General features: G+C 53.8%; 1 protein-coding gene across 5 annotated transcripts in view; it reads left to right on the top strand.

The window, feature by feature from the left end:
- Nucleotides 1-13,921, top strand: part of KSR1 (kinase suppressor of ras 1) — a 149,863-nt gene that overhangs the window by 97,953 nt on the left and 37,989 nt on the right. For all 5 annotated transcript variants that reach the window (XM_044248342.1, XM_044248339.1, XM_044248338.1 and 2 more), the window contains exons 3-5: nucleotides 6,635-6,782; nucleotides 10,627-11,086; nucleotides 13,758-13,762. In XM_044248342.1, the coding sequence (XP_044104277.1) occupies nucleotides 6,635-6,782; nucleotides 10,627-11,086; nucleotides 13,758-13,762 (613 nt within the window). The remainder of the gene's footprint in view (nucleotides 1-6,634; nucleotides 6,783-10,626; nucleotides 11,087-13,757; nucleotides 13,763-13,921) is intronic.

Genomic DNA, 13,921 nt, shown 5'->3' with positions numbered 1-13,921 from the left:
GGCAGGCACAGACCTCTCCTGGGACATCTGGGAGCTTGGGCTAGGCTGGGGTTGGGTTGAAGGAGTGTGGGCCTCATGAGGAGACAGGCAGCTGTCCACCCCAGGGCCCAGTCCTCCCCCCCCCCCCGGCCAGACCTGCCTTCTGGGCATTCTCAGATACCTTCTGCCGTGGGCTACTTTAGCCAGACTTAAGGCCCTGCAGCCTGTCTCTTCTCATGGTCCCCACCTGAGCAATCCTGATTTGATTGGTCTGAGGTGAAATGTAAGCATCAGGATCCTTTTGAAAAGCATCCCTTCCCCAACCCCCCGTCCCCCAACCCCGCCAGTGATACCAGAGTGTAGCCAGGGTCGACCCCCACCAGTCTAATTCAGCCAAACCCACTCATTTTACAAATGATGAGACCAGACCCCAAGAGAGGGGTAGGGACTGGCCCAAGGTCATGGGGGTTCCAGTGAGCAGGTCTGGCCCTTCCTTTACTATGTTGTCCGGCTGGAGGTAGTGGAGAGAAGCCTTCCACAATGTGGCTGGCTTCTCCGGGGAGTGGGTATGTCTCATTTCCCAGCACCGAGATAGGAGGAGACTGGGCCCAGGACTGGTTATAGACCGAGCCAGTACCCTGTGGACAAAGTTGTCTGTTGATTGCCATGGAAACCCTGGAAGGCTGCCCAATCCAGGCCCTCGCTGCTTCAACCCCCCCTGTGCTTCCCAGAATTTCCAACTTTGTCTCCCAAGTCTCACTGTTCCTCCCCCTCAGCCCCAGCCATGGACAGAGGGCAGGGAGGAACATCTGGCAGGTGTTGCCTTCCCAGCTGTAGGCATGTAGGCTCCCCACCTGTGCTGCCAGAACAGCAACCTTGCTCTTCCCCTCTTTCCCCAGCTGCCCCCACTGGCCTCAGAGGAGTGTAGCGGTCTGTGTCCCCATCCATAGGGCTCTGGGGGTCCACCTCTGGCCTCTCTGGTGTGACCAGTCCCAGGGGAGCATCTATGGTAAATGATTCCGGCCCTCTCATTAACCCGCAGCCATGGAAGTTGGGGGTCAGGGGACAGCCTGCACCCAAGAAATCTGGATTCTGCAAACGGACCTGGAGAGCTGGAAGCACGGATCCATCCCACGCTCTGGGACCAGAAGGCTAACTAGAAACACAAGGTGTGGGTTTGCCTCTTGGCCTTCCTTTAACCCCAGCCTTCACTGGAATTCTGCCTGGAGCTGCCCGGGTTTTTGTACATGGCCCACACACAGGTGTTGGAGCCCCTGGCATCCCCCTTCCTGACTGACCATGGCGAGTGTGGATGGCTCTCCGTGTCCACCGGCACAGGTTTCTAAGTATAGATGCCAGGCAGCCCCGTGGCTGCTGGTAAGTCCCAGGATGCCATCTGATCCTTAGCCTGGCCCCTGACGTGACCTGCAGCCAGTTGCTGAGGGGAGGGTATAGTTGTGTTTGGCCCGACCCATCCTGGATTCCTGCTCTAGAGAACAGAACCGGCAGGTGAATCACCATAGACCGGGAGTGACCTCAGCCCTCCACCAACCCTCCCGTCTAAAGGTCATCAGGAAGAATAGCCGCCTGTCACCTACTGGAGGACATAAACTAGGACCTGAAGGAACTGGCCGGGAGCCAGTGTTCTTGGCTCTGTCCCTGGTTCTTGCCACCCCACTACTGTGTTCACGTGTGAACCAGAACCTTGCTGGAACCGGCGCTTGGGGTCCCCTGCACTGCCTGGGCAGCCCTGTCTCCCCTTCTTGGTTTCTAGTTCACGGTTTCTTTTTTGACAGAAGCTGGGATGGGCGGGGTAGGAATTCTCCTCGAAGCAATATGGACTCTCAGTCTTCACCCCCTCTCGGGAGGCCCTCCTGGGACCATGGGGCTTCTTGGGCTTGAGGGGGGACTTCAGAGCAGCTTCGCCTGCCTGCTCGTCGGCGGGCGTGTGAGGTTACCCACAGCAGCTGGTGGGGCTCATTCCCTAATGTGCTTTCCATGTGGAAGATGCTCCGGAGAAGTTGCACGTGGTCTGAAAGAACTTTCTAACTTGACCTCAGCCGGGCCTGTCACTGTGGGTGGCAGATGACATCCGTGTGTGAGGTCGGGGGTGCTGAGCTGCATAGGGCCAAGGCTGGAGGAAATAGCAGGCCTGCCCAGCCACTCACCTAGCCGGACCGTCATCTAGCTGGAGGTCCTGCTAAGAGCTGGGGGGAGAGGGGAACTGCCTTTTCTTTGTATACGGGTTCCCCTGGTTCCAGCATGCTTGCAAACTCTACCTCGCAGACACTTCCCCACCTTGACTGAACTAGCTTCAGGTCCGAGATCACTTGTAGGCATTGAAAAGCCCAGACAGTTTGTTTTCATGGTGGGGTCCCAGGGCTGGCATGCTACACCTCACTGAGAAGGCCAGGCCACCCCAGCTGTGGTGCCCAGGGCATCTGCCACAGGGCTGCCTTCCTTCTCCATTTGCCTCCAGAAATGAAGCTTTAGAAGTTGCTAATCAGACAGAACCTGGGAAGGTGCCCGTTCTTCTCATAGGGTCTCCTGGCTCGGGGCTCCATGGGACTTAGGGGTGTGGTCGTTCGTCTGCACAGCTTTGCATTGGTTGCTACCATTTGAAAATCAGCTATTTTGTTTATTTATTTTAAGATTTGATTTACTTATTTATTTGAGAGAGATTGAACGTGAGCAAGGGGAGAGGGAGAGGGAGACTCACCGCTGAGCAGAGAGCCCAATGTGGGGCTCGATCCTAGGACCCCAAGATCATGACCTGAGCTAAAGTCTGATGTTTAACTGACTGAGCCACCCGGGTGCCCCAAATTAGCTATTTTAAGGTAAAGATCCAGATTTTTTTTTCCCCATTATTTTCAATTTCTTTTCTCTCAAGATGGGGAGAGAGCAGTGACGGGGAGGGGCGAGGGAGGGAGAGTCTTAAACCAGCTCCACACCCAGCCCTGAGCCCAACGCAGGGCTTGGACTCACAACCCCTGAGATCAAGACCTGAGCCAAAATCAAGAGCCAGACACCTAATCCACTGAGCCACCCAGGCGCCCCCAGATTTCCTTCTGGTGAGATCTGGCAACCCTCCCATTGCCTCCCCTCAGATCCCAACACTGAGGGAAGGCAGAGGGTGGTTTTCTGATTAGCATTGTCCTGGCTGCTGTTGGCTTTCTTGTCCAGTAAAGAAGTGTCTTTACTACTTTTGTCTCTAATAAAAGACAGATGGGAGGGCCCCATCCTCACTGGTCTCACGGCTTCCCAGGGCCCCACCTTGAGGCTTATGTATTTGAAACCCTACTCCTCCGGGTAATGGGCTGACCTGTAGATACAGCTTTTTTGGCTGCAGCTTTTAGGTAGAGTGGAGTGGTCCTTCTCCCCACTGCAGTGATCCAACCCTGTAGTGGTGGGGGGAGGGTTTGGGGGGTGGAAGGAGCAGTCAGAAATGATGACCATGACTGTGTGCTAGCACTCTCATTTCATAGATGGACATGTGCTGTTCACACCTCGAGAGCTAGGCCTGTCCTGGGAGAGGGAGGAGCAGCTTCAATTGTAAGTGGGACCCTGGATTGGCTCTTCTGTCCCAGTCCCCCTACCTGCCCCCCAGTTTTGTCTTTGCTGACCCCTGGTTTGAAAATGGAGCATAAGGAGAGCAGAGGAGAAGGAAGGTGGCCTCTGCTGCCTCCTTCCTGTGCCGTGGGCTGATCCGTGAAGCCTCCCGGCAGTGGGAGAAACTTTTCACTAATTCGAAGCTTGAAGGTAGTACCTTTTTTCTTCCCCCCCACCTTTTTTTTTTAAGGGAATGGATTTGAACGTATTCTTTCTCTTTCCTAGGGGGTTACTTTACTTCAATAAAGAACAAAGAATTTCCATTTCATAGTGTAGTTGGGGTTTTACTTTTTTTCCAGAAAGCAGATAGAAATTAATTCCTTTAACTTACTTTGAAAAAAATTGTTTCCCCTCAGGGTAGCTGTTGGCTTCCCAAGCCTTTGACAGGTTGAGGAATGGCAGTGGCGGTGGTGGGTGGGGGTGGGGGTGGATAATTGAAGGAGCTTGGGATCCCACACAGGTGGGATTGGAGTTCCTTTAGATTGTCCTGCCTGAGGTCTCTGGGACCCCGGCAGGTGCGCCTCACCACCCATCCTTGGCTGAATTGTGTTGACCTGAGAGAGCATGCGGGGCACTGGGCATGTTGTCTTGGCAGGTGGTTTGTCATAATAAACTAACTTATTATGTTTGAGAAATGGAAACTTGGTGTGGGTGGGGAGGAGAGGAATAGAAAGACCGACTGGAAGGAAGAAAATCCCTATTTGCATGATAATTAGATTGGGGATTGGGTTTCTAGGCTTGTTTCTGAATCTCTGTTCTGGAGAACTGCTGAGTCATCACAGGGGTGGGGGTGGGGGGATACACCTTTTGGTGAGCATAGAGGACACTCCAGGGTGGAATGGTGGGTCGTTTTCTGCAGGTGTGTAAAGGTCAACATCACTGCCATTGGTTCGGGACAATATCACCAAATTGGTTTTCACAGTAGAGGGAAGGGAAAAGATGTGAAAACTGCATTTTGATGAAGAGTGCCTCAGAGGCCAATAAAGGGAACCACATGGATTAAACAAAGCTGCTTGCTGGGGACGTTTATCTGACCAGCCTCCTGTCTGTGCTGTTACCAGCGGTTTCCTGTAATGTTCTTGTTTTATCATCTGGAAGAATTTCTGACAACCAAGGGCTTGTCCAGTCAATGATAAGCTGTTTGGTGCATATTTCATATCTGTTTTTCCAAATTTATATGTGAATGCTCTAAACAGCTAGGAGATTCTTGTCCACGGTCCTGGAGATTGAAGAATATACAGACAAGACGCGGGGCAGGGGTGTGAAATATGGCCAGACCCCAGGCCCCAGTGGGGGGCCCCCACCACCAGCATTGCAAACCCCCCCAGACTATTGCTCTTAAGGACAGCCAGTATCTTCCGTCAGCTTCAGTGTCGATGCCCGAGTTTATGATTTATAGCAGCATGAATGGACAATACCTCTTGTAGAAGAAAATCACACTGCTTGCTGACATCAGTGAAAATGAGCTTAGATTCTGAAAAACTAGAAGCTTTATGTGAATCATTTGAGGTGGGATGTGTGGCCTTCCCTGACCTAGAATATCTAGAAAATCTAGAAAGGGGCTGAAAAAGAAGAAAGATCCTAATCCCCAATCCCACCCTCCCTTCCCTGCCAACTATCAGGTAGCTCTTGGAACTTTCTTTATGGCACTAAGCCATATTTTATTGCTTTGCAATGACTTGGGTTTTTTTGTTTGTTTGTTTGTTTGTTTTAATGTCAGTCACTGGAGGACAGAGACGCATGCCATCTTTCCGTGTGTCTGCTCCAGCCTGGGTATCTCACATGTGTCAGAGTGGTCAGAGCTGGAAGGGTTTCCTTCCTCCTTGATGAGAGAAGAAAGAGCACAAGCTTTGAAGTCAGGCCTTGATTCAAATATTCTCTCTCTGTATTAGTTTTCTGTTGCTGTATAACTAATAACCACAAACACAGTAGCTTAAAACATCCCCATTTCTTAGCTCATAGTTCTGTAGGAGGAGAAGGGGATAGAGGGACTCAGGCTGGCTCAGCTAGCTTCCCAGCATAGGGTCTCATCGGGCCCAAGAATTTAAGGTATCAGCAAGGCTGGCCTTTTATCTGGAAGCTTTGGAAAAGAAGCTGCATCTAGGTGCGTTCAGGTTGTTGGCAGAAGCCAGTCCCTTCTGCCTGTAGGTCTGAGGCTCCCTTTCCCTTACAGGTCAGCCAGGGGCCACTCTGTCCTGGAGGCCCCCTGCGTCCTTTCTCATGTGGCGCCTCCATCCTTGGAGTCACATAGAGTCCTTGTCACACGTCCGTCTCTCCCTTCCTCTCTGCTGCTTTGAACCCTGGAAAGGTTTTGACTGGGTATTAAATAAGGCGAGGTTGCAAGGTCCTGGACGGTGCTTGGTGAAGGTTCATTCTTTTTTTTCTTTTTAAAGATTTTATTTATCAGAGAGAGAGAGGGAGAGAGCGAACACAGGCAGACAGAATGGCAGGCAGAGGCAGAGGGAGAAGCAGGCTCCCTGCCGAGCAAGGAGCCCGATGTGGGACTCGATCCCAGGACGCTGGGATCATGACCTGAGCCGAAGGGAGCTGCTTAACCAACTGAGCCACCCAGGCGTCCCAGGTTCATTCTTTTTAATCCTTCTCTCCTTAAGCCAGTTTTATTTGGAATCTGTCTTGTCTAATTCAGATACAGCAGAATTTCAAAGGGCCGTCTTTATCTGAAGTTTGTCATTCTCAAAAGTTGTCATGATCCGTCATTTTTCTGTGCGGAGGCATAAAAAGAAACAAGCAGGCAACGTGCCCTCATGGTAACTTGGCTGTTTTTTCTGTCCTTCCCCCACCCCAGCCCTGGAGCTCCAGCGTCCAAGCTCAGCTGCTGTCTCTTGGAGTGCTGGGGGTGGGGGCGAGAGCTGGCTGCCTATGTCCTCGCAAGTGGTGGCTTCTGGTCTGCAGGCCGGCCTGCCAGCACCTGGTCCCTGCCACTCAGCGGGGGAGCCCAGCCCAGGCCACAGAGAGGCTGAGGAGGGCCCCAGGGCCGGCCTGAGTGCTCACCAGCTCTCCGTCTGTCTCTTCTGTGCTCCCTCAGGAGATCCTCAGCGAGCTCACGCTGGATGCCCTGCTGGACATGAACGAGGTCAAGGTGAAGGAGACGCTTCGGCGCTACGGGGCCAGTGCCGAGGAGTGTGGCCGTCTGCAGTACGCCCTTGCCTGCCTGCGGAAAGTGACAGGTCTGGGTAGGTAGGACCGGCCTCCCCAGTGTGGAGACCAGCCCCGTCAGCTCCCTGTCCCTCCACCCGGTTTGGAACACCAGCCTGCCCTTTCCAGGCCTGTCCTGATTCCCTGGGGCCACTGACGGGGGAGGGGCGAGTGTGACCCCAGGTTTCTGGGGCAGCTTGGAAAGGCCAGAGTGTGTGTGATTGGTCTGATCTGAGATAGAGGCATTGCCTCTCGACTGCTCTGGCTAGGAAGGACCCAGGGAAGCGTTTACTATCATCAGAGACCTTAGCCCATTCCACTGGGTGGGTCCTGTGTGATTTCCCCTCTTTTGAGCACATATGTGGCGCTCTGAACCCTCCCTCGGCTCCCTGCATTCTAGCCCCCTCCCCACTTGGGCTCACCTCACCCCCAACCTGCTCTCTGCCTTCTCCTGTCTCCACTGGCTGCTGGTTGTGTGCTCAGAAGGCAGAAGTACCATGAGAGAAATTGTGTGATGTTTCAGCTGTGAGTGTGTACATGGCTGCCCCAGGCAAAGTATGTCATCCTGGCTTTACAAGGAGTTCCTTGGGAATTATTTCCAGGCTTTTTAAATCTTGCCTTGGAAACTTTAAATGTCATGATTTCAGGTTCCCACCACACGGAGAAGACTTTACAGTGAGCCTGATGAAAGGAATTAGTCCCATTTTTTAATGATCTGAGCCACCTGTCTTATTTCTGGCTGCCTGAGGCTTAAGGAAGCTATTAAACTTTATATTCTGTTTGATTTTTTTTCCCCCCAGAGAGGATTGGGCTTGATTTTTCTTTTTTTTTCCTGGACCCCATTGGCCCAAGTTCTCCTCTGAATGCAGAACCCAGTGTGGAGAGCTCCACTCGGTTCCGAAGACCTTGACAAGCCAGGCCTCCCAGCCGGGGCCCAAGAATAAACATTTGAGGGACCTAGTCCGCAATCTCATGCCCACATTTTACAGAGGGGACTGAGCGCAGATTCGGGAAAGGGCTTCACCGAGGACACACAGCACTGGGTGACAGAGCTGGGGTTCCAGCCCCAGTCTCTGTGGGCGACTAGCTTGTTTTTACATTGGGGAAATTCAGAAGTACTTGCCACCCAAGCTGGGACCAGGGTGGGCAACTTGTCGGCCTTCCCTCCTTAAGCCTGAGCGGTAAAAGAACGGTGAAGGAGCCAGCACTCGGAAGGGTGGTGACCTGTTTGTGTTGGGAAGGTGACGGCCCACTCTGGGTGCCATGCTAGGGGGATCACCAACTCACTAAGCACTAATTTATGAAGCCAAGCACTTGGCCCGTGTATGGCAACACCGTTCTCAGTGGTGTTGAGGAGCGCCTCTTGTGGCTAAAGCATCAGAGGCGTGGGGTCCCACACCGGGCGCGTCCCCAGAGCTGGGTTTCTTCCTCAGAGGGAGCTTTTCTGCTCTGCCCTGGAGGAGGCCTCTGGGGGGAAGACAGGGTCTTTTCCACATCCCTCTCATCTGGTCTTAGCTTGTGGACCCTGTGTCCACAAGAGGGTCCTGGCTACACTCCACCCAAATGAGTCTGCCCAGCGGGGGCCTTCTGGGGACCAGCTGGGTACTGCCATCGCCTTGCCTCTTAGATCACGTGGTCAAAGTCTTTATTGCAACTAACAGGCCTTGGTGAGGGCAGTCTAGTGGTGGTTAAAGATGGACCACGGAATCCATGTGCCTGGGCCCACCACTCTCACGGGACCTTGGTCTGTGACTTAACCCCCACTGTGCCTCAGTTTCCTCATCTGTACAGTGGAGGTCATAACAGCATTCTCTCATCGTGTTGTTGTGAGGATGAAAGGAACGAAGGTCAGGTGCTTCGACCAGAACCTGACATACATTAGAGCTCTTTTCAGAATTGGGCTTGCGGGGTCATGGAAAATGTTGAACACGTTTGCCTTTTGTGGCCCCTGGCCTTCAGAAAGGCAAGTGAGGAATGGTTCACCGATGGCTGGTGAACAAAGATGATGATCTCTGCTGATGTTCCATGTCCCTCGTCCATAGCACGCGTCTCTCGTCACGACCCAGCCCTTCCTCCTGAGGAACTCCGTCTTTCTCGAGAGCCACTGCCGGTCAACTGGTGTTAGCATGTGCGTCAAGACCCATGTGCCGTCCCTGGGCAGCTCAGAGCAGCAGAGATCCAATGGGCAATGGGAAGAGCCTGGGACTCGTTTCCTTGGGGGGCACACTTGCACAGAGAAGGTGGAACTCGCTCTTTCGTGCCCTCCGCGAGAGCCAGGCCAGAGCCTCCGGGAGGCCAGTCTCTAAGTCACAGTTGTGGCTGCAGATTCTACAAGAGCAAACACAAGGAACACATGGACTGAGTCACTCCCTCCGTGGAGCTGATTCCTGAGGAGAAAGTCTGAGGCAGTGAGAAAGGGAGAAGGGTCCTCGAGGAGGGAGGACAAGTGCAGAGCCCCTGAGCATTGTGAAGGCCATTGTCTCTCCACCGTCCCTGATAATTGGCTGTCTGGGCTGGGCTCTCTGATGACAGAGAGCTCTGTAGGTCGGCAGGCTGGGCTGTATTTGTGGGCTGTTCAGGATGGACAGCCTTGAGGAAGGAGGCCTAGTGCCGCGGTCGGGACCAAGGGCGCTGTTCCCGTCCCACTCGTGCTTAGCCGCCTGACCTTGTCAGCGTTCCTGGCCTCCCTGATGTGCTGGGAAGACTGAGTGAGACGGGAGAAAGCATGACGTGGAATAACTCCACTGCAGAAGTCCATTTTGTCTTGAGTCAACACCTACCTTCGCGTACTTTCCCCTCACTGGTGAAATAAGGAAGAAGGTGTCTTTTCCTTTCGCACCAAGGGGTCCCTATAGATGGGCTGCTTTCTCCCTGCCCCCTGACCTTTGGTATCTCCCCATCCTTTATAAGCTTCAACCTAAAGTCCTTTGTGAGGCCTCCAAGACCTCCTGAGGCGGCCTCTTGCATCCCTCTGGCTCGTCCTGACCTCTCCAGGCACGAGGAACTCATCGTAGTCACCAGAAGCCGCCGTGTGCTCCGTGCCTTTGCACGTGCTATTCCCTCTGCCTCGTGTCCCTGCTTCACCTTCTCCAGGCAGTGCAGGCCAAGTGCTGCCTCCTCTAGGAAGCCCCCGACCTCCAGGCTAGTTAGAGTCCCCCTCCTCTGTGCTCCCTCAGGACCTGGGCATCTCTGTCTCAGCACACTGCTGTCCCCTTCTTTGCACTTTTGAGCACAGTGGATGTCTTTTTTCATGGCCTGACACCCGGCCTCCAGCATAAGCTCGAATGAATGGACAGACTAAGCTGTTGAGTTGGAACTGCCCAGAGCCTCAAGGTCTCAGGGGTCCACTGTGTGGGCAGCCAAAAGTCCCGGGCTCCTCTCTGAAGGAATTGGCCGTTGATTGTCTTCGAACTGGATCTGTTTCCTAGCAAATTCCTGGGGCTACGGGAAAGGTTACTACGCCCCCTTTCCCGGTGTTTGAATTTTCTTGATACGGAGTTATCCCCTTTGAGCACCCCAGCTTCCCCTTCCTGCCTCTTCAAGATCAGTTACTACTTCCCTCTCTGAGGTCACCCGTGTTGGGGTTGGGTTCCCCGGCTTCCTCCCCGCAGACCTGCCAGTGAGAACTCTGGATGAGCCATTCTGTCTCCTATAAAATGGAGACAGTAGTATCTGAGCCCGTGGCCTCAGAGCCACAGATGACATGGGAGGTGATGTGTGTGCACGAGAGGCCCGTATAAAGGCTGGGAGTGGAAGCCTGCCGTGATCAGGCCGTGGCAGCCCTGGGCAAGGTGTTACCGTCTTGGGGCCCTGGCCACCTCACCGCTAGCTAGTAAGTCCCTCTAGCTCTGACCCTCCGTGACTCGACTTCTTGGCCCACAGGAGGGGAGCACAAAGAGGACTCAGGCTGGAGTTCATTGGATGCGCGGCGGGAAAGCGGCTCAGGGCCTTCTGCGGACACCGTCTTACCAGCCGGCCTGCCCTGGCCGCCAGGGGGCGCCCCGCCGGGCAGAATGGGCGGCAGCGCCCAGGGCCCACGCTCCGTGTCTGTGTCCGCTTTGCCCACCTCGGACTCCCCAGTCCCGGGCTCCTGCGAGGGCCTCTTGGACACCTGTGTCCTCCTGCACACCAGCGGCCGGCTGACCCCCCGGGCCCTGCACAGCTTCATCACGCCCCCGACCACACCCCAGCTGCGAAGGCACACCAAACTGAAGCCGCCGCGGACGCCGCCGCCGCCCAGCCGCAAGGTCTTTCAGCTGCTGCCCAGCTTCCCCACACTCACCCGGAGCAAGTCCCACGAGTCTCAGCTGGGGAACCGCATCGACGAGGTCTCCCCGATGAGGTGAGTGTTCCCGCCAGGTTGGTGCTCAGTGTGCTGCTCCACGGAAGTTCTGTCCACGGTTTTCTCATCATAAAGGGAGTGCGGGCTTTATTTTCAAAGGACGAAAACAAAAAACAAAAAAAATCAGTCAGCCTAGAAGGGTGCGAAGTGAATAGTGCCTTGGTGTCTCAGACCACACTCCAGGCTTCTTTAGCAGTTTGGGCTGAATCCTGCCAGCTAGGTTCTTTCTGTGCACGCGCTCGCACACCCACACACGGAATGGTACCATGCATCAGTCAGGATAGACTGGGTTAGGCTGCAGCAAATACCCCTCGCTCTCTGGGTCTTAAAACAACAAAGATTGATTTCTTGCTCATGCAACTTATCCACTGTGGGTGGGCCTCACTCCAGGTCCCAGGCTGACAGAACAGCCACTTTATGGAACATTGTCTGGAACATTCCGCAGAGGAAAAAAGAATTTCAGATGTTACACGCTGGTAATCACATGCTCTTTCCTGCAAGTTCCATTCACCATGCACGGCTCCACCCAAACAAAGGAACCAAGAAATGTCCTTCTCCCGTGTACCCAGATAGGGAGAACTAGAATATCTGGCTGGAACATCGGATGATTATCAGATATCGTGTACTCTGTTCTGGAACCTGTCTCTTTTCCTCTGAAGATTTATTCATTTATTTGAGAGAGAGAGATGGCACACAAACACAAGCTAGGGAACGGCCAAAGGGAGTGGGAGAGAGAAATCCCCAGCAGACTCCCCACTGAGCACAGTCTGACGCGGGGCTCGATCTCACGACCCTGAAATCACAACCTGAGCTGAAACCAAGAGTTGGACGCCCAACCAACTGAGCCACCCAGGTGCCCCAACCTGGGTGGCTTTTTTTCCACTTACCTTGATATCTAAGAACTTCATGACTTTACATCTTAAAATATCTTACTCTTTTACATTAAAAAAATTCTTTTTTTTTTTTTTTAAGATTTTATTTATTTGACAGACAGAGATCACAAGTAGGCAAAGAGGCAGGCAGAGAGAGAGAGAGAGAGAGCAGGCTCCCCACTAAGCAAAGAGCCTAATGTGGGGCTCGATCCCAGGACCCCAGAATCATGACCCGAGCTAAAGGCAGAGGCTTTAACCCACTGAGTCACTCAGGTGCTCCCATAAAAAACATTCTTAACCTAGGTACTTAAACTGGTACTAATGGTGACATGGTCCAAGATGGCAGAAGCTTCACAGCCCTTGTAGCTTGGAGGGGCCGACAGTGTGCAGTTTCCCCACCGCTTTTCCTCAGTCACCCCATTCCCCTTGCAGAGCCAACCGGATTATCAATTTTATATATACCTATAATTATTCAAACTACCTCATTTTTTTAACTTCTTCATCTCATTGCATCTGTAGTTTAACTATCTCCTCCCCTCCTGACAGACCTTCAGGTCACTGTTGGTTTTGCTTTTATAAGAATTGCACTCACCAGTGTACTTTCGTGGACAGGGCAGAGGAGAAGCAGGGAGTCCTCTCTGGGTGCCTCCTACCTTCTTGTACCTCTGAGGGTCGGGGACTTGGCTTTTCTCCTGACATGGGCTCTCCTTTTCTGGTCTTGAGTAGGCTTGCTCCCCATGTCCCAGTACAGGCTGTCCTGGGTCCCCTGTGGGATGGGCGCTGGACATCTCTGTGTTTTTAAGTATACGTCACCCAAGGAGAGAAATCTGTGCTGTGACGTGCCGTGCCCCTCCTCATCAGCCTGTCCTGCTGGGGCCTGGTCGTCTCCGCCGACCCTCCAGAAGGGGCTGCAGGCTTCCTCCCCTTCTGGGTCCTCCTGTCCCAGAGAGCACAGTGTAACTACTATGAGGACACATGGACATAGGTCATCAGAGGGCATCTCAGTGAGTAAAGCCAGTGTGTCTGTTTCTCGTGTTCCCCTGAGAAGAGCGTCAGAAGGGCTGTGGTCTCATTCTGGGCTCTGGGCAGAGAACAGAGACTCAGGCAAGTGACCCCACATCTGGTGAGCTGGGCCTCACCCTGGGATTCCGAGTCGGGTCCACACAGAGCCACTTAGGCTAGCCACTTAGACACGGACACTTGGTCTACCTTGCTGTTCTCTGTGAGCCCAGAGGGCAGACCAAGTGGTCTGGGGCTCCCCTCGTTTTCTTTGTCGCTGGGATAGCAGCACCCCCTGGGGAGGCTTGCTTGGGGCATGTCCCCACCTGGCCCTTCTTGAGGAACCCCTCACTGTTCTCAGAACTGTTCTCCTCATCCTCCTTCTCCAGCCACATCCCCTTCTCCTGCCTGGACCCTGAGCACCTCACCCCCTCCCCGCAGGTCTCTGGGCAGGGTGTCCCCGCTTGTGGGCATGTGACCTCGGGAGACTGTGAGGCTGTTTGCTCAGTGGCGAAGCAGAGTGAACCCTACCAGTCGGCATGGCTGGTGAGGCTTGGACAAGCTGACATAGGATGCACGCAGCACAGGGGTAGTTCCAGTGCCCCTGGCAGGAACATCTAGCCCTTTCCATTGAGGAACCGTTCTTACAGTCACTCAGCCGGCCTGGCCCCATGCACCAGGGGCTTGAAGCCCTTACCTGAGCATGTTGCCTGCTCCCTCCCAGGGGGGACGGTTCTGGGGAACACGCTGAGACAGCACAGTGATGTCATGCCACTTTCTCTCTTTTTTGTCTCCTGCAGGTTTGGTAAGAGTGATTCATTTTCATCCCTTCTGCCACCCAGAAATCGTGTTTATGTCGCCGTCCCCGTCATGGGTGGATTTCCTTGACCCTCAGCCCACTCCAGCCTTTCCACCGTCTAGAAGCGGAAGTGCTGGGATCGCCTCAGGAAATAGCTCTAGGACA

The sequence above is a fragment of the Neovison vison genome, chromosome 5 (genome assembly GCF_020171115.1).
Source record: "Neovison vison isolate M4711 chromosome 5, ASM_NN_V1, whole genome shotgun sequence".
In the NCBI taxonomy this organism is placed as follows: domain Eukaryota; kingdom Metazoa; phylum Chordata; class Mammalia; order Carnivora; family Mustelidae; genus Neogale; species Neogale vison.
The sequence above is the reverse complement of the archived record's forward strand: the minus strand, read 5'-3'. Positions and strand labels throughout refer to the sequence as shown.